The sequence below is a fragment of the Pan troglodytes genome, chromosome 20 (genome assembly GCF_028858775.2).
Source record: "Pan troglodytes isolate AG18354 chromosome 20, NHGRI_mPanTro3-v2.0_pri, whole genome shotgun sequence".
NCBI lineage: Eukaryota > Metazoa > Chordata > Mammalia > Primates > Hominidae > Pan > Pan troglodytes.
The window spans coordinates 44310866-44329813 of NC_072418.2; the positions used below are offsets into that span (position 1 = coordinate 44310866).

General features: G+C 48.2%; 1 protein-coding gene across 13 annotated transcripts in view; it reads left to right on the forward strand.

Annotated features, from left to right (window-relative positions):
* HNRNPUL1 (heterogeneous nuclear ribonucleoprotein U like 1) overlaps positions 1 to 18948 on the forward strand; it is a 44979-nt gene that overhangs the window by 24561 nt on the left and 1470 nt on the right. For 7 of the 13 annotated variants that reach the window (XM_009435618.4, XM_063800250.1, NM_001246526.1 and 4 more), the window contains 7 exon segments: positions 5009 to 5275; positions 7111 to 7233; positions 7330 to 7458; positions 14309 to 14477; positions 15457 to 15741; positions 16764 to 17053; positions 18468 to 18659. In XM_009435618.4, the coding sequence (XP_009433893.1) occupies positions 5009 to 5275; positions 7111 to 7233; positions 7330 to 7458; positions 14309 to 14477; positions 15457 to 15741; positions 16764 to 17053; positions 18468 to 18659 (1455 nt within the window). 13 annotated transcript variants of the gene reach the window in all.

The window sequence follows — 18948 nt, forward strand, 5'->3', positions numbered from 1 at the left end:
ACTCCTGACTTTGTGATCCGCCCACCTCGGCCTCCCAAAGTGCTAGGATTACAGGTGTGAGCCACCACAACTGGCTGATTCTTAAGAGTAAAGATATTAATGACAGTAAAGTTATTAAATTTAAAACTTGATATAATGCTATTATCTACTGCACATTCAGATTTTGTCACTTGTCCCAACAATATTCTTTCGTCCAGTTGAGTTTCTAGTTCAGGATCTGATCTGGCCTGGGATCATATTGCATTCTCTTGCCATGTGTCTTTAGTTTCCTTTAGCCTGAAACAGTTTCTCAGCCTTTTTTTGCATTTCAGGATCTCAGTATCTTTTTGTTTTTGTTTTTGAGACAGAGTTTCGCTCTGTCACCCAATCTGGAGTGCAGTGGCGCAATCTCAGCTCACCACAACCTCCACCTCCCGGGTTCAAACGATTCTCCAGCCTCAGCCGCCCAAGTAGCTGGGACTACAGGTACGCGCCACCACACCTGGCTAATTTTTGTATTTTTAGTAGAGTCGGGGTTTCACCATGTTGGCCAGGCTAGTCTCGAACTCCTGACCTCAGGTGATCCACCCGCCTCAGCCTCCCAAAGTGCTGGGATTACAGGTGTCAGCTACTGCGCCCGGCCCTCAATATGTTTTCAATAAAACATTTTTAAAATGAAAACTGTGTTCATACTCTACAAACTGTTCGGTTTTAAACCTTGCATTTTTTTCCCATTGAAGAGTAAATCTTGGCCATCTTTCCCTGTCCACACAGACAATATATAGATCTAGCTCAGTTAAAGTTGTTTCTTAATAGTTAATCATTGTGAATTGATTTTTTCAAGAATAGGGTTTCCAAAAAAAAATCGAGGAATGTAAAAGGGGATACAGTGTAAAGTCTTCTTTAGACACCCACCCACCCCCCCCCGCCCCACCCATTTTTCACATATACCCTCCCCAGCATGTGAACCCACTGGTACTCGGGGTTTCATCTCTTTTTTTTTGTTTTTTTTTAACTTGTATGTCTTGGGGGTCTTTTTATTTATTTAATTTTTTTGAGACAGAGTTTTGCTCTTGTTGCCCAGGCTGGAGTGCAATGGCATGATCTTGGCTCACCACAACCTCCGCCTCCCAGATTCAAGTGATTCTTCTGCCTCAGCCTCCCAAGTGCTGGGATTACAGGCATGCGCCAGCATGCCCGGCTAATTTTGTAGTTTTAGTAGAGACAGGGTTTCACCATGTTGGTCAGGCTGGTCTCGAACTCCCGACCTCAGGTGATCTGCCCTCCTTGGCCTCCCAAAGTGCTGAGATTACAAGCGTGAGCCACCATGCCCGGCCTTGGTGGGGATCTTTTTATGGTACTACCAAGAGAGCTTCTTTGTACTTTTATATTGTCTGTAGTCATTGTATGACTGTACCATAATTGATTTAACCTAGTCCCTCCCTTTGGTGGACATGTCGTTACTTTTGCAGCTTTGTATTTAGTGGCTGTAATGGCTGTCTAGTATTCTGATGCAGGGGTTTGGGTACCCTGCTTTAATTTAGCCCATCTTCCTGTTAGTGGCTGTGAAAGTTGTTTCCTGGAACAGATAATGCGGCTTGTCTTTTTTCCATTTACTGGAGTAACTTGGAGATCTTTTTGTAGCCCCACATATGGATCTCCTGTGCAATTTAGCCACTCCTACTCCCCATTGGAGCACATTTTCCGTGCTGGCATGAGCATTTTGCACATAGAATTTTGCATTCTTGTGGGAATGTAGTTGTATTCCTTCTTGAAAGCTAGATTCTAAGTCAAAGGTATATTTTTAAATTTTGATAGCTACCACCAAGACTACACTCCAAACAGGTTGCAGTAATTTAACTTGTCACTGTGTGACAGTGTTTGCCAAAGTCTGTTCTTTCAGAGTATGAGGTTCTTTTGGTATGTGGCAGTATGGAACTCTAGGCCTTGACTCTTGCTTCAACCAGAACATCTCTGCATCCAGTCTTAAGATTCCTTATATAGTTTCTTTGTTCAGAAGATACCACAACTTTAAAAAGGCTCAGGGTGAGGAGTTGGTGGGGGTGTAAAAATCATTGGTCTCCTGGAACAAGAGGGGAGGACATTGGTGTCAAATATCAAGTCCTCAATTTGCAAAACAAAAAGGTAAAACAGCCTTCCAAGTGGAGAACAGAATAACCCATTTCAGCAAACCATAAAGAGTATGATACTTAGAGCCTAGGGACAACAGAAACAGGTGTGAGACACCAGGCTATAAAAATGGCAGGCTCTGAATTATGCCAGGCTTCAGGAGTTTGGGTCTTTAGGCCTGGGACTGACACAGGAGTGTTTCAGCAGGAACAACAACACAACTCCACTTGCCTTTTGGACAGATGGCTCTGTTGGTGGTAGATGGGTTGGTTGAGGGCGCCGGTTTCTGTGCATTATGGGAAGTTCCTATAGTGAAGCTGGTGGCCATAAGGAAGGCTAACTAACACCCACAGTCATACCTGCTCTCCATGGTCTTTTTTTTTTTTTTTTTTTTTTTTTGAGAAGGAGTCTTGCTGTTGCCCGGCTGGAGTGCTGTGACACGATCTCGGCTCACTGCAACCTCCAACTCCCTAGTTCAAGTGATTCTCCTGCCTCAGCCTCCTGAGTAGCTGGGATTACAGGCACTCGCCACCATGACCAGCTAATTTTTGTATGTTTAGTAGAGACGGAGTTTCACCATGTTGGCCAAGATGGTCTTGATCTCTTGACCTCATGATCTGCCCGCCTCGGCCTCCCAAAGTGCTGGGATTACAGGCGTGAACCACCACATCCAGCCGCTCTCCATGGTCTTGACGTGGGTGCATGCTTAGAGATGAACAGGCATGAGGGCCTCTGACACAGAGCTGTGCCCTGTGAGCACTGAGGAGGTTAATGAGGAAGCTCCTCAAGGGAGGGTGCTTCTGTCGCTTCTTGAAGGGCAATTCCCAAGGTGGTCACCTGAATAGAGAAAGAAATTATACTTTCATATCAGAAAGCGAACCTTGTATTTTGCTTCAGTCTGCTATCTAATCTCAAGTTTTGAGCCTTTTCTTCTCTGAGATGGGCATTTAGAAAAATATTTAACAAACGTTTTAAAAATATAAATTTTAAAAAGGCAAAAAAACACTAAGAAAAAAAAGAGCCTCTCGTATCCTGCAGCCAAAGCAATGTTTCCAAAACACAGTTTTGAGCAGGCTGCTCCTCTATTCAAAATAAGTCAGACACTCTGCTCTGCCACCAGCATCAAGTTCAAATTCCTGCGGTAAATTAGAGTCCCTCACATGCCGAGGTAGGCCGTGTCCCCTCCCACCACTTCAGTCCCAGCCCCTTATTTCTAGCACAGTGCCTGACATCTTGCAGTGATAGCTCACATTCCTTGTGTGCTCACCGTGTATTAAATGTACTAGCCCATTTAACAGTTAGAATAAACATAGGCTGTATAAAATATTATTACCCCGCCCCCCTTTTTTTGATAAAGAAACAAGATGAAATAACTTAACCAAGGCCACAAGTTAGTAAATGGTAGAACTGAAGCCATCCACCTTCTAAAATGGGATCATAGGCTAGGCGCAGTGGCTCACACCTGTAATCCCAGCACTTTGGGAGGCTGAGGCGGGTGGATCACCTGAGGTCAGGAGTTCGAGACCAGCCTGACCAACATGGAGAAACCCCGTCTACTAAAAATACAAAATTAGCCGGGCGTGGTGGCACATGCCTGTAATCCCAGCTAATTGAGGCAGGAGAATCGCTTGAACCCGGGAGGCGGAGGTTGTGGTGGGCCGAGATTGCGCCATTGCACTCCAGCCTGGGCAACAAGAGTGAAATTCCGTCTCAACAAAAAGAGGGGGGATCTTAATTACTAACTTTAGCAATTCAATAAGTAGTTGTTACAGAATAAATGAATGTGGTCCCTGCATGGCTCTTCAGCTGTTCCTGAACTACTTCCCCCTCATCTTTTATGCCTCAGCCAATCTGACCTTATGTTCTGTCACTGCTAGGCTTATATACAAGCAACTGAGAAACCTCAGAAACTTGCTTCTAGGTAGGTCATCTTACTGAATTATGATAGAGTGTCCTTGTCTCATTCCCCACTGGTCGCTAAGCTCTGTCGGTCCCAGATTATGCAGACATATGTATCAGAAAGAGTACGAACTCAGGGAACATGTTGAACAAGCTGAACTCAGTTCGAAAAGGCCCTGCTGTGGCTTTCCTTCATCTGTTATATTCATAGACTGCCCTTTCTGGGTTTCTTTTGTTTGTTTTTGTAGAGATGGGGTCTCTTTCTGTTACCCAGGCTGTACTTGAACTCCTGGCCTCAAGCATCCTCCTGCCTTGGCCGCTCAAAGTGATGGGATTATAGGCGTGAGCCACTGCACCTGTCTCCTCATCAGTTTTCAGGACAGGACTGGACCACCTTTTCCTTCGTCTTCATCTCAGTCTAGGCACAAGACTCAAATACTTGGAGCTTCTTAAAATTACCTGCTTTAGGACAGGTGCAGTGGCTCAAGCCTATAATTCCAACAGTTTGGCAGGCCAAGGTGGGAAGATCACTTGAGTCTAGGATTTCAAGACCAGCCTGGGCAACATAACAAGACCCTGTCTCTACAAAAAAATTTAAAAATTAGCCAGGTGTGGAACATGCCTGTAGTCCCAGCTACTCAGGAGGCTGAGGTGGGAGGATTGCTTGAACCTGGAAGTTTGAGGTTGCGGTGAGCCCTAGCTGTGCCACTGCACTCAGCCTGGGGGACAGGGTGAGACCCTGTCTCAAAAAAAAAAAAAAAACTCTTGCTTACTTGCTTCATATCCACCAACTTTGGGGTCTTAGGCAAGGAGGACTTTGGGCTGGACATTCTCTGAGATGTTCACTGATGCTGCCCAGCTTACCTGTATGTTGGGGAAGGATGCACTTCAATCTGGAAAGCTGTCCACATTCTACTCCCTGCATCTACTGTCCTCACGTGTGACTCCCAGTGCCTATGGCGAGAGTTGGCAATCATATTCCTTTGGCGTTTTCTCCTAGGATTTTGAATGTGGAAATGACGTGGAACTGTCTTTTACCAAGAATGGAAAGTGGATGGGCATTGCTTTCCGAATCCAGAAGGAAGCCTTAGGGGGTCAGGCCCTCTATCCTCATGTCTTGGTGAAGAATTGCGCAGTGGAGTTCAACTTCGGACAGAGAGCAGAGCCCTACTGTTCTGTCCTCCCGGGGTTTACCTTCATCCAGCACCTTCCCCTTAGTGAGCGTATCCGGGGCACCGTTGGACCAAAGAGCAAGGCAGAATGTGAGGTGAGTGGGGCCAGAATGTATTGGTGGCCACCTTGCTGCCAAGACAGAGGAGACACACACACACACAGACACACACACAGACTTGCTGCTAGAGTAGCCTTGGGGCAAGTGGCCACTTTGTCCCAGCTCCTCAGGGTTGGACTCAGAGCTGAAAAGCTGCTCTGAGTGTGAGGTGAGGGGTGTTGGTGTGACCTAAGTTGAAGTCGGAGAGGCTACCTAAATCTCAGAAAGATTCCATCTTCTTCTTAAGTGAGGCCAGAATAGGGGAAAAGGAGGCTTTTCTTACAGCAGAAAAGGACACTAGGCGCTTCTTGGGGAGTGCACTGTGCCACCAAGTGTTCTTTTTTTTTCTTTAGAGACAGGGTCTCGCTCTGTCACCCAGGCTGGAGTGCAGTGGTGCGATCACGGCTTACTGCAGCCTTGACCTTCCAGGCTCAAGTGATCCTCCCACCTCAGCTTCTCGAGTAGCTGGGACCACAGGTACATGCCACCATGCCAGGCTAACTTTTTTAGCCACTGAGCCTGGCCCACCGAGTGTTCTTGAAGGAGGTTGAGTAAGTTCCACCTCTCACCCAGAGCTATCAAAAGATAAATGGCCTTTGGGAAGATTTGATTCCAAGAGCTATACTAGTGTCTTTTTTCTTAAAACAATATTTTTCTTGTATGTGTAAGTTATTTATGCTTGTTCTAGAAAATTAAGAAGTAAAAAATTTAAATTTTCATAATGCCATCATCTACAAATAAGTTTACTTGCAGAGTTTTGGAGTTCATCTGTTCTTTTTAATGTCTAAGTGCCTGTTTTATGCTCACAAACATTTATCATTGAGATTCTGTGGTATAAGCATTATGATACCCTGCCCTTTTCACTTCACATTATTTTGTGAGCTTTATCCCATCACATAAAAACCTCTCTTTGAACATCATTTTTTCTTTTTTAAAAATCCTTCAAGGGAATGAACGTCATTCTTAATGGCCTTACAAACTCGCCGTTCCCCACTAGTCGGGCATTTAAGATGCATCTGTGTTTACCAAATTCTAAATGTACTGATGAGATACAATTCATGTCCTTGTGTGTGCAGCTCTGTTCCTATTTCATACTTAAAGAAAGTTGTACCACTTCTACCCACTCCATGGGGCCAGTCCCAGTACACAGCCTTCCCTGGGCTATTGCAGGGGCGGGGAATGGGTCACATAATCCTGTAAATGGGCCGGGTTTGGTGGCAAATGCCTATAATTCCAGCACTTTGGGATGCCAAGAAGGGAGGAGGATCCCTTGAGTATAGGAGTTTGAGACCAGTCTGGGCAACATAAGGAGACTCTCATTTCTACCAAAAAAAGAGAGAAAAAGATTAGCTGGGTGTGATGGTTTGTATCTGTAGTTCTAGCTACTCTGGAGGCTGATGTAGAAGGATTGCTTGAGCCTGGGAGTTCAAGGCTGCAGTGAGCTGTAATTGGGCCATTACACACCAGCCTGGGCAATAGAGTGAGACCCTGTCTCAAAAAAACAAAATACTATAAATGCTAATGATGACAGCACTTGGTTTTTTGTTTTTGTTTTTGTTTTTCCCCGAAAGTTCTGGGATTATAGGCGTGAGCTACCGTGCCTGGCCAGCACTTGACTTAATGCTCACCCTGTCCCAGGCACTGTGCTCAGAGTCTGACAAGCCTGATCTTTTTGAATCCCGATACCAGTACTGTGAGGTAGATGCTATTATTGCTTCCGCTTTGTAGAGGCAGCCACAGCTCAGAGGTCCAGAGTCACACTCACAGTCACCACCGAGCCAAGTGGTGCCATACCACCATGCCGCAACACCTTCCCTGTCTTGTTCTTGTAGATTCTGATGATGGTGGGCCTGCCTGCTGCTGGCAAGACCACATGGGCCATCAAACATGCAGCCTCCAACCCTTCCAAGAAGTACAACATCCTGGGTACCAATGCCATCATGGATAAGATGCGGGTAAGGCCACCACTGGACTCTCCTTACTCACCTCCAACCTACTGAGTGCTGCCCTGCAACTAAAATCACTCACCCCTCACCAATTCCTGCCCGCAGGTGATGGGCCTACGCCGGCAGCGGAACTATGCTGGCCGCTGGGATGTCCTGATCCAGCAGGCCACCCAGTGCCTCAACCGCCTCATCCAGATTGCTGCCCGCAAGAAACGCAACTATATCCTAGATCAGGTACTTAATGATGACCGTTGTGTCCTCAGGAGAAGGGAGGGGACCCCTTGCATGCCTGAGAATCTCCCTCTGGTCCCTTTCTTTTTTCCCCCGTAATGATGATGGACTGCTGTGCTAGTCGGGGGGGGTGAGACCTTGTCATACATGATGACATGGTACTACACACAGCTGAGCCTGGACTGGGATCATGATCTAGGCCTACTTACTCAGACTCATCAGCAGCCCCAAAGAACATCAGGTAAGAACTGTTTAGCAAAATGGAAGGAGTATGGATTTCCAAGCCTGAGAGACTGGAGCTTGAATGCCAGCTTGGCTACTCCCTAGCTCTGTGCCTTTGGGCAGCTGACTTTATCCTCTGAATCTCCATCTCTTGGTTTGTAAAACAGGGATCTCAATACCATCTGCACCCCTAACACAGGACCTGGCACTTAGTAGCTGGTGATTATTGTTAAATACTCTACAGAATAGGTAGAGTAGCTTTCATGCCAACAGCAGTGCTGTAAGGTAAATGCTATTATTGCTTCCGTCATTTTCTCTTCACAAATACGTATGACTGGCAGGTACATACCTAAGTCATATTTTCTACCTACACTTCAGTTAATGGTGGAGTTCTTAACATCAGGGACCTTGGAACCTTTGTATTTGAACATAAATATTGTATGCAGGTGCAGGTGTATCCTTTTTATGAAAAAGAAGGGAAAAAAAAACCAGTTTTTTGTCCCTATCTTTCAGCATTCTCAAAAGGATGAGTGACCCAAAAATCATTACAGATTCCTGTCTCAGAGTAATGAGTTCCATATGGTTATTGCCTATGCAACGTCATTGCCTATTGACATTTGTCCTGAAGGCTTTCAGAAGTAACAAAGGGTGTCTCCTTATTTTCTATGTTTGGGGATCTGTGAATGAGCCTCTGTTCCCTTCAGCCTTGCATTTGTGCTTTCTTAAGAACCTGTGAGTGAGCAAGTATGTAAACTAAGTAACACCCTGCCCTTGTAGCCTTCCTGAAGTGCCTTCCATACGTGTAGGCCTGGATACTTGGTGACCATGAGTTCAAAGGGCTCCTGATAAGAGTGGAGGTGGGGACAGCGTTTGGCTTTGTCAGAATGGTAGTTTGCTGTTAGAAAGGAATCGCCAGAGACCGAGTTGCCTTCACATAGGAATGAGGATCCTACACAAAACAGTTGAGCACAGGATAGTCTAAAAGCCATCCGTGGTTATCCCCCCAGCTCATATTGTGTACAATCAGTGTTCTCTCCGCTTTGAAGATTTGTCTTTTAAACCCTTGGCCTCACTTTACCTGATCCTCCTTGTCGGGGCATTTAAGAATTTTTTTAGTCTGTATTGACCCCAGTTGGACTCATTGTCGTGAAAGGGAGAGCAGTAATACCATTTTAACACTCTGAGGATACATACCTCTTTTGGATACCCTAGCCAGTATTCCTGCCTGTCTTTTTCTTGGTTTGCTGGTTAAATCAGCTGTGAAACCCATTTCAAATATGTGGCCCAGGGGAGAATGATTATAGTCTAGAGTGGATCGTCTAACATCTCTGTCCAGGATGCTGAAGTGGGTTTTCTCTGGAAGCCAGGCCCATGACAGCTTTGCACTCTGAAGACCTACTGTCAGCCTTCTTGGCTGCTGCTGGCTTGTTCAGGGACAGGGTCTAGGGCTGTACCAGGTATGCCTGTGGTCTTCAGGGCTACCAGCCTCCTGCTTAAGGGACATGTGGGTCAGGCCAAGAGATCTTGGCCAACAATGAGACAGAGAACCTAAACTCTGAAGGCTGGGGAGGAGGGTTCTCTGGTTAACCACAGATTGGAGGATTGCCTCGGGGCCTGAAGCCATAGGCTACTCAGGCTGAGGGAGGGAGTGTAAAGCCAGTGGTTTCACCTGTTTTGGCCTAAACCCCAAAAGTGGGTTCCAGAAAACTCTGGGTATGAGAAAGAGGGAGGGGGAAGTTGTGTGTTTGTGTATAGAGGGTTCAGAGCAGGCCCCTGGCCAATCCTGGCACTTCCATTCCACCAGCTTTGGCAGTGACAGGTAAGTTGATGATGCATAGCTGTCTCCTGGGCTAGGTGGAATTTCCAAAGGGGAAACCCATACTACAGGCAAAATCCCTGCAGTTCCTGGATCTCAGCCCAGAACCATCTTTTGCCTTTACTGGTTTTTCCTGAGTGGTCAGATCTCCCCAGATTTGGCTCTTCCAGCCTCCTGTTATGTAGGTTGGCCTTAGAAATGCTCATCCTTGAGAGGGAAGGAGAGGTTGTCTGCAGAAGCCAGGTGGGCCTTTGTAAGCCAGGATTCTGCGTTTGTCTGGCCAGGACTCTAACCCCTACCCTGGGATGTATGTGATTGGGCACAAACTCTCAGGTATATCGGGGCTTTGACCTACATTCTGTGATAACCTGAGTAGCCTTTTGAGATCATGTGGGCATCACAGCTGTGGAACATCAGAAGAGGAAAAAGAGGTAGACCAGAGAGGAAACTGAAGCCTCTGCAGAGGACTATAGGACTGCTAAGTCACGCACTCAGTGTACTGATAGATCACAGCTCTGCTGACTTCCCAAACAGCCATAGTCTAGAATGGTTGGGGCCATGGTGGGAATTTGGGGAAGCTTTCTGGAGGTGGAATGTCTGAGTCGGGGCACAGAATGATTAAAAGAGTTGGGGCTTTGTCCTGAGGAGAGTGGGGAGTCATGGTCAGGTTTTCATCCGGAGGAATGTGGATAAATTTGCCTGGCTAGTAAAAGGCTGCAGAGGAGAGAGAAAGGTGGAGTAGAAGGCCACATTGTTTCAGGTGTCTCTTTGGGGTCCTCTGTTGGAGGTGGGAAGCCTCTGGAATGAGATGCTTTCTGGCCTTGTCCCAGAGGGCCTCAAAATGGAGTACAGAACAGGAACTGACTGGCCTGCTGTGAGGCAAACAAGTTGCCTTTCTGGAGGCTTCTGGGGAGCCTCCGCAGGGCCATGTTGCCCAAGCCCACCCCAGAGTAGGGCACTGTTGCCTGGGAGTTCCGTTAGAGGGCTCTAACAGCCTAGAGCCAGGCCAGGCATCAGTTAGAATCAGGGCTGGATGGGTTGACGTCACAGTCAGAACATGTCGTTCTAGTCCTCATTTGCATCCTGGTCAGCAGGTGCCACGCTTTCGCCTGAAACAGAAACCCAGGGCTAGAATAGTCTCCCACCGTAACCTGTGTCTTATTTGCAGGCCTTGGAGAAAGGATGTTTCTTTCCTTCATCCCCAACCAACCATCCCTAGAGCCTGAAGCCCATTCCATTCTTGACACGCCAGCCAGTTCTCTTCCTATAAATGTGGTTCTTTTGACTGGAATTCACCTCACTCCGAGCCCAAAGTAAATCTTTCCTCATCAGCCTTCACTTTGCTCCTCAGATCTAGCTAGGTTTCTCCTGCTGCCAGTATGACCCTGGTGAGCTGTGACAAGTGAAGAGTAGACAGGGACAGTGGGGCTTGAGAGATCCTGGGCTGTCACATCATCATTCGTACCTGCTGTGTTCCCTCCTCCCTCCCTCAGACTGTTATACACCAAAACTCCCCATATAGCTTCTCTGAGAAACCCAGCTCTTGTCCCTTAGTCCATGTCACAGGGTCCAGGGAACACAGACAGCCACATTTTCTCTTAGAATCAACATCTTCAAGCAGGGTGGGACTGGGAGAAGCAGAAGCTAGGCAGAGGGAACCAAAGCAGCTGGAAAAGCTGACCTAGCTGTTGTGCTGGTCTCATAGCAACAGCTGCCAGCAGCCCCCAGCGACCACAGAAGTGCTGGGCTGGCCCAGGGGCTGTGACCTCACTGTGTTTGCTGTGGCAACAGCCACCAGCAGCTAATTCCCTTTCCTCCAGGAAAGCCAAGTATTTGCATTTCTGCTGGTGTGGTTTAGATACTCTTCTTCCCTTCCCCAAACGAAGGAGTAAGTGGAGGGAAGTGCAGTCTTAAAAACCACTGCTGAGTTGATTCTCAGCACCTCAATTCCAAAGTGCCTGAGAAGCCATCTCTGAGTCTACCCACTTCCAAGGACAAAGGCCAGCTATTTATGAGTCCAATCTGCTCCGCCTCCATTCCTCTCATCCCATGAAGCTGCAGGGGCTAGCCGTCTTGGCAGCATTGCTTCTCTTCTCTGTCCCCTCATCAGGACATTGACAGGGCAGTTGTACCACATGGAAGACCTCCAGGACTGTCACTCCACGCCCTCGCAGTTCAGAGGAATCAAAGTAGGATCACTTAGGGGCAAAAAAAAAAAAAGTGCAGAATGGTCTGGGGCCATATTCACCCTGGCACCTACCTACTCTGAGCTTTTGTGTCAGAAGAAAATTATATTTAGCTGAGGAAGCCAAACTCTTTCTTCCTATGACCAGATGCCACGTTCTGCTTTGCTTTTAGGAATGGAGTCAAAGAAGAGTAGTGGGGAGAGGGGAATTAACTTTTCCTCTGTGACATGATGTTCCTTTTCAAACCATTTGTGGCCCAAGTGCTCTTTGTGGGCCGGTGTCCAAGACCCCAAGAACAGTATGTGTGTGCCTGTCACCCACATGACTGCCCACATCCTCCTTCGTGAGGGTAGGGACACTTTCCCTGGGGGACAGGGAAGAACATTTTTTCCTGGCGCATGTTTCAGGGCCAGAGGATCTGGTTAGTTTAAGCAGCTGCACCCACGGCCCCAGAACTTCCAGCAGATTTGTGCTGGAGTCCTTGGCCCCTGGCTAATCCACATCCAGCACCCTGTTCCTATGTCTTAGAAGACGATCTCTTGAAACCTTGTTTTTTCCTCAAGCTTCAATTTTCCTTGGTATTTTCCACTGGGAAGCCTCTTCTGGATAGTCAGTCCTGTAGGTCTTATTTTCAGATCCACTCTAGGTGTTGACTTTTCACTGCCCACTCCTTTGGCACTGGCCAGAGATTTTTACATCTGCAAATGCTCTCCAGAGCCAGGACGAGGGTGATGATCCTTGTCTTTCAGAAGAGGAAATTTGAGACTCAGGCTACTTGGGGACTTGTCTGAGTCTCACAAATAGTAAAGGGCACAGCGGGGATTTCAAGCCCAAGTTTCTTCCCCAAAGCCTGTGTTCATTCCACCCTGTCTCACTGTTCCTGCTTTTCTGCTTGGGAGGTCACTATAAGCTTAACCTTTTCTTTGGCCTGAGTTGCTTCAAGTCAATATGACAGTATAAATATCTACCCAGTGATGACCACATCAATGGCAGCTCACAGTTGTTGAGTGTTGGCTATGAGCCAGGGCCTGGGCTTAGACGAGGGCTTTTACTCACATGGACTCATTCGGTCTTCACAGCAACCCTAAGACATCCATGCCGTTTTCCCTTTTCAGGGCTTGATTTTACAGAGGAGCAGGCTGAGGCTGGGCCATCCCAGTGCACTGCCCGCTTCCTGTCAAGGTGTCTTCTGCCCTGGAGGCCACCTGTGTCCCCCTACTTGAGTAGTTTCTTGCACTTTGTCAATTGCTTTACGGACATTCTCTTACTCAGTCCTTGCCAGCCCAGGGAGGGAGGCTTTTCAACCCCGTATTACAGATGAGGCAACTATAAGGACTGGCCAAGGTATGTTAGTAGCCACACCAGGACTTGACCCTAGACTCTTTGCACCCAAGCAGGCCACATCTTCAGAGTACTTTTTTTTTTTTTTGGTCCATTTGTACATACCCCTTTACAGACTGTTTTCCCCATCTGTGGCTTCTTTCTTGGGTCCCTATTAGAGCCACTAAAAAATTGTTTAAATGCAGTTAAAAACTCCTTACTCCGTTTCTGCTGAGTTCCCGAGTTTCCATAGGGAGGGTACCTGTATAGGTGCTTGGGTCTTACTCTAGAGGTTCAGGCTCAGGAAGTCTCAAATGAAGTTTGAGCTGCTCACTTTTTAAGTAGTGTCCTCGTGATTCAAGTATACAGGCTGAGTCTATGGAACCCTGAATCCAACAGAGGTAGGCCCCATTCCCAAAGGGCCCGACATGAAGGAGGTGTTCGGTAAATGGAAGCCGATGTTGTTACTGCTCTCAACCACATATGTGCTAGAGCACTGCTCTGCCAGCACCAGCCCAGGACACACCTGCCATCACTTAGAGGAAGGGAAGGAAACATTAGGAGCAAAACTGCACTTGCGAAAAGCAGAGTCTCCTGACGTGTAGCGCTTGCTGGTTAGAAGCTTGTGGGTGAGGCTGATGTTTCAGAGAAGGACTGAGGGAATAAAAGAACCAATGTTAATGAGAACAAACTACAAAACTGTCCAAAGGAGCTGGTTAATTAGTAGCATAGCTAATCTATAGGTATTACACAGCCATTAAAAAAGAATACTGCACAGAAAAACTTTAGAGAAAGTTTCACGTTACATGAAAAAGCCTCAGGAGGATGTGCATAATACAATTCTTTTTGTGTAAAAAAATCACATAGATATTTCTAAAAGTGCACGGAAGAAATTCATTCTTCATTCTCTCTGGGAAGTAGGGCTGGCACTAAGGGAACACAGGGGTTTTTCCTCTAAACTTTATGCCTTATACTGTGAATTTTTTTACCAAGAGTATGTATTAGCTTTTAGAATAGGGAAAAGAAATTGTAAGGTCCAGTACCAAGAACAAATAGGATTAAAAAGCAAAGTCCCAACCATTAGGAATCCTTTGCCCTGTGCCTGTCTGCAGCCACTTACCTAAGTCAATTCATTTGCTGAGGGTGACTCAAGAATCTTCAAAGTAAAGAAGAGCTGTTTCCTGAGTTTCTCTGCTTACAAGGAGCACTAATCTCCTTTTCTCAGTCCCTGGCCTACATAATACCCCTCAGAGGAAAAAACCAACTCTTAATGTACCATCTCTTGCCTCTTCTGTTACCTTACCCTTAGACAAATGTTTATGGGTCAGCCCAGAGACGAAAAATGAGACCATTTGAAGGCTTCCAGCGCAAAGCTATTGTAATTTGTCCCACTGACGAGGACCTAAAAGACCGAACAATAAAGCGAACCGACGAGGAAGGGAAGGATGTCCCAGATCATGCGGTCTTAGAAATGAAAGGTAGGAAATGAGTGCTTCCCAGAGGAACGTCAATGCGGGGTCCTGGAGAGAAGAAGCTCTTTACTCAGTTTGTCCTTCCCTGGCTCCCTAATGATTTCTTTTTTGATCTTACTCTTTCCTTGCTTCTGCTTTGTCCCTTCCTTGTCTACCACAGCTGTGAATGGAAAAGCTACCCATCTGTCTTATGTTGGGGTTTTCAGGCTGGATGGGGCTGGGGCAGCACAAGGGAAAGGATGTATGGGAGCTAAAGCTGAAAGTCCTGCGTGCTCACCCTGCCTCTGGTCCCAGATGGGCTGACTGGGCAGGCCTCAGTTTGTTTCTCTGTAAAAACAGGGATGGTGATGCCATCTGTCTGACCCATTCCCTGGGGTGAGGCCTGAGGGAGCTGTGCACTGTGTCTAGGTGGGTCTTAGCCACCTCTTCAGAAAACGGAGGAGTCTTTGTTAGCCCCTGACACTTAGCAGGCTGAGGGGTTGGGGCTTTGTCTACCTCTTTCTCTCTCTCTCTCTGTTTTTTTTTTTGTTTGTTTTTTGTTTTTTGTTTTTTTTTTGGAGAGGGAGTCTTGCCCTGTCACCCAGGCTGGAGTATAGTGGTGCGATCTTGGCTCACTGCAACCTCCGCCTCCTGAGTTCACCCAGTTCTCCTGCCTCAGCCTCCCGAGTAGCTGGGACTACAGGTGTCCGCCACCATGCCTGGCTAATTTTTGTATTTTTAGTAGAGATGGGGTTTTGCCATGTTGGCCAGGCTGGTCTTGAACTCCTGACCTCAGGTGATCCACCCGCCTCGGCCTCCCAAAGTGCTGGGATTACAGGCGTGAGCCACCGCGCCCGCCCTTCTGTCTATGTCTTTCTTATTCACTATTCCAGTTTTCTTCACCTTCTCCCTTCTGGAAGGCCACTCTTCTGGGTGGAGGGGACCAGACTTCAGAAGGTACTGACCTCTTCTTCTTGTTCCCTTTGGGGCACTTCCTTCCTCCTAGCCAACTTCACGTTGCCAGATGTTGGGGACTTCCTGGATGAGGTTCTGTTCATTGAGCTGCAGCGGGAGGAAGCGGACAAGCTAGTGAGGCAGTACAACGAGGAAGGCCGCAAGGCTGGGCCACCCCCTGAAAAGCGCTTTGACAACCGAGGTGGTGGTGGCTTCCGGGGCCGCGGGGGTGGTGGTGGCTTCCAGCGCTATGACAACCGAGGACCCCCTGGAGGCAACCGTGGCGGCTTCCAGAACCGAGGGGGAGGCAGCGGTGGAGGAGGCAACTACCGAGGAGGTGAGACATCTCACACACAGCACTCTCCACTTTCTGTTCCCAGGTTGGGGCTGGGCTTTGACTGCTTATGCAATCAGCAACTGAAGTTTTCTGAGCTCCAGCTGTGAGTTATACTCTGGTAGAAAACTTGAAACAAGTCAGACACGGAGACCTCAGAAACGCTCCCACTTTCCCACTCCCTGGACGCTGGTTATGAAGCCCTTTGCCCATTTGCATATCACAGTGCACATTCTGTCACATTGCTGTCATTTTTGTGAACCTTCCCCCATCTGACCATGAGCTCCTTGGAAATAGGATCTAGATCAAAATCTATTGGAAATGGGGGCTACATCTTTGGCCAGGTCTGAAGAGGACTAGATGCGACTCGTTCATGGCTGTCACCAGTGCTTAGCTTCCTCTCATTTTTTTTTTTTTTTTTTTTGAGACGGAGTTTTGCTCTTGTTGCCCAGGCTAGAGTGCAGTGGTGTAATCTCGGCTCACTGCAACCTCTGCCTCCCGGCGTTCAAGCGATTCTCTCGCCTCAGTCTCCTGAGTAGCTGGGATTGTAGGCAAGCACCACCACGCCCGGCTAATTTTGTATTTGTAGTAGAGATGGGGTTTCTCCATGTTGGTCAAGCTGGTCTTGAACTCCTGACCTCACGTGATCCACCCGCCTTAGCCTCCCAGAGTGCTAGGATTACAGATGTGAGCCACCGCACCCTGCCAGCTTCCTCTCCTTGAGCATCTCCTTCCTGCATATTCAACAGCTATTGAGATGCTGGGACACAGAAACCCAGGACTGCCTTGGTCTCTGCCTCACCATTCTTGCAGTCCAGTGAATGAGACAAACCTGTCATAAGGGCTGGGACAGGGGAGTATGCCCGGGGGTCTAGAGAATCCCAGAGGACATGCTTTGTTGTTCACCTTGAGTTCTTGCTCTGCGCCTGGCCATGCCGGCTCACAGTAGTCACCAAGACAACCCAGTTCCCTGGGGTTGCCATTTGGGAATGATGGCGCCTTTCATCTGGATTTCTCCAACACAGGTTTCAACCGCAGCGGAGGTGGTGGCTATAGCCAGAACCGCTGGGGTAACAACAACCGGGATAACAACAACTCCAACAACAGAGGCAGCTACAACCGGGCTCCCCAGCAACAGCCACCACCACAGCAGCCTCCGCCACCACAGCCACCACCCCAGCAGCCACCGCCACCACCCAGCTACAGCCCTGCTCGGAACCCCCCAGGGGCCAGCACCTACAATAAGAACAGCAACATCCCTGGCTCAAGCGCCAATACCAGCACCCCCACCGTCAGCAGCTACAGCCCTCCACAGGTGAGAGAATGAGTGTGTGTTTGTATGTAGTGATCGCACGTGTGCTTTTGAACCTGAGCAAGTTAGGTGGAGGCGGATCTGGGGAAATCAACACATGCCCCAGCTACTGGTCTTCACTCTAACCTCTAGCCTGCCCTTCTTTCTCCCTGGCCGTGATCTTGACTCAGATGGACCCTACACATTTCCAGATCCCCTCCAAACCCAGGAGTAAATGGAGACCTTCCCAGAACCTGCTCTTCTCCCACCACCCTCAAGGGGATGGGCTGTAAGCACTGATCCCTCCAGCAAGTACATTATTCTTGGCTAGTGTCACTAACCTCACTAAATCCCCAAGAAAGCACTTGACTGGAGTCACCCCTTGCCCAGGCTGGCTGACCTCTTTGTCTTTTGGACATAATAACCAGGGCACTAAGGTTGCTGAGGACTTGCCCTCTGCACAGAGAGCTTCAATCCTGAGCAGCTCCAGGCTCAGTTCCCGTTCTTGGAAAGCCAGTGCCCTGGCTCTGGTATGCACAGGCTCCTGTAAACCAGAGAGGTTTTCAGTTATCGCACAGCCATTTCCCAAGCACTTTCCTCATGCCGGGCCTGGAATCAGCTGCCAGGAGACCAACGGATGGTTCCCAGGCCCAGCTAACTAGAATATTTCTTAGAACAAGAGTTGGGCAGGCACAGATCCAAACCCCCAGCCCCACAACATCCTGTTTCTGTGAGCTTGGACAAATAGCTTCCCATCTCTGGGCCTCATTTTCCTCATAAAGGTGTTAGTAGAAGTCCCTTCCAAGGTTTGTTGTGAGGAATGGGTGGCACTATAGCTCTGGGACTAGGCAGACCTGGGGTCAAGTCCTTTTTCCTTGGCCCAGAAATTTCATCTTGAGCCTCAGTTTCTTTCTCTTTAAAATGGGGCTAGTGGGACCTACCCCTAGGTTCTATATGGAGATTAAATGACGTAATGATCCAACCTGTACTTGGGAAGCACTTAGTCAATTGCCACTACTGTTTCTCAGCAGATCTTCCAGTAACAACTACCACCACCTGTTGAGTACCCAGTGGTTTATACACACAAGCTTATTGGATACTCAGGGCAAGCTAAAGGAGTTGTTCTTGTTCTATTGTGATTCTCATTTTATAAAAAAGAAAACTGAGATTTCAAGAAGTGCCGTGTACCTTGCTCCCTGGGGGTCTCAGAGCTGGGGTTAGAGTCCACATCACAGCCCTGGGGCTTGCCCTTCATCCTGCCCTACCATGGCATGGAGCTGGCTCTCCTCCTTCTCAGCCCACAAACAATGTCCACTAGGCAAGGGAAGGGCCCCTGTGGGCCAACCACTTAAAAAGGCCCTTTTTCCATCCCAGCATTTCACATCTGCAGATTTCCTCTATTTCACAGAGCTTTGGCTTTTTTCCCTCCACTTTCCAGCCGAGTTACAGCCAGCCACCCTACAACCAGGGAGGTTACAGCCAGGGCTACACAGCCCCACCGCCTCCACCTCCACCACCACCTGCCTACAACTATGGGAGCTACGGCGGTTACAACCCGGCCCCCTATACCCCACCGCCACCCCCCACCGCACAGACCTACCCTCAGCCCAGCTATAACCAGTATCAGCAGGTAGGTGCCAGACTGGGGGCCAACTGGATGGAGAGACTTCCATGGGCCCCTCCTGGGTGTGTATTCCCAGACTTAAGTCCCTGCTTATCCCTAAAAAGACAGCCTGCTGGCCTCGGCCTGGCGTTCATCTGGTGCAGCCATTCCATTTGGTCAACACTTCTGCACTGGTTGCTAGGTAATTGGTATCCTAGCCCCCTCCACAGTCTAGCTAGCAAGTGAAGGGGAAGGGCTGGCCTAAGTACCAGGGGCCTCAGAGTCCTCTTTCAGCACCACAGACAGGGGGCTCCAA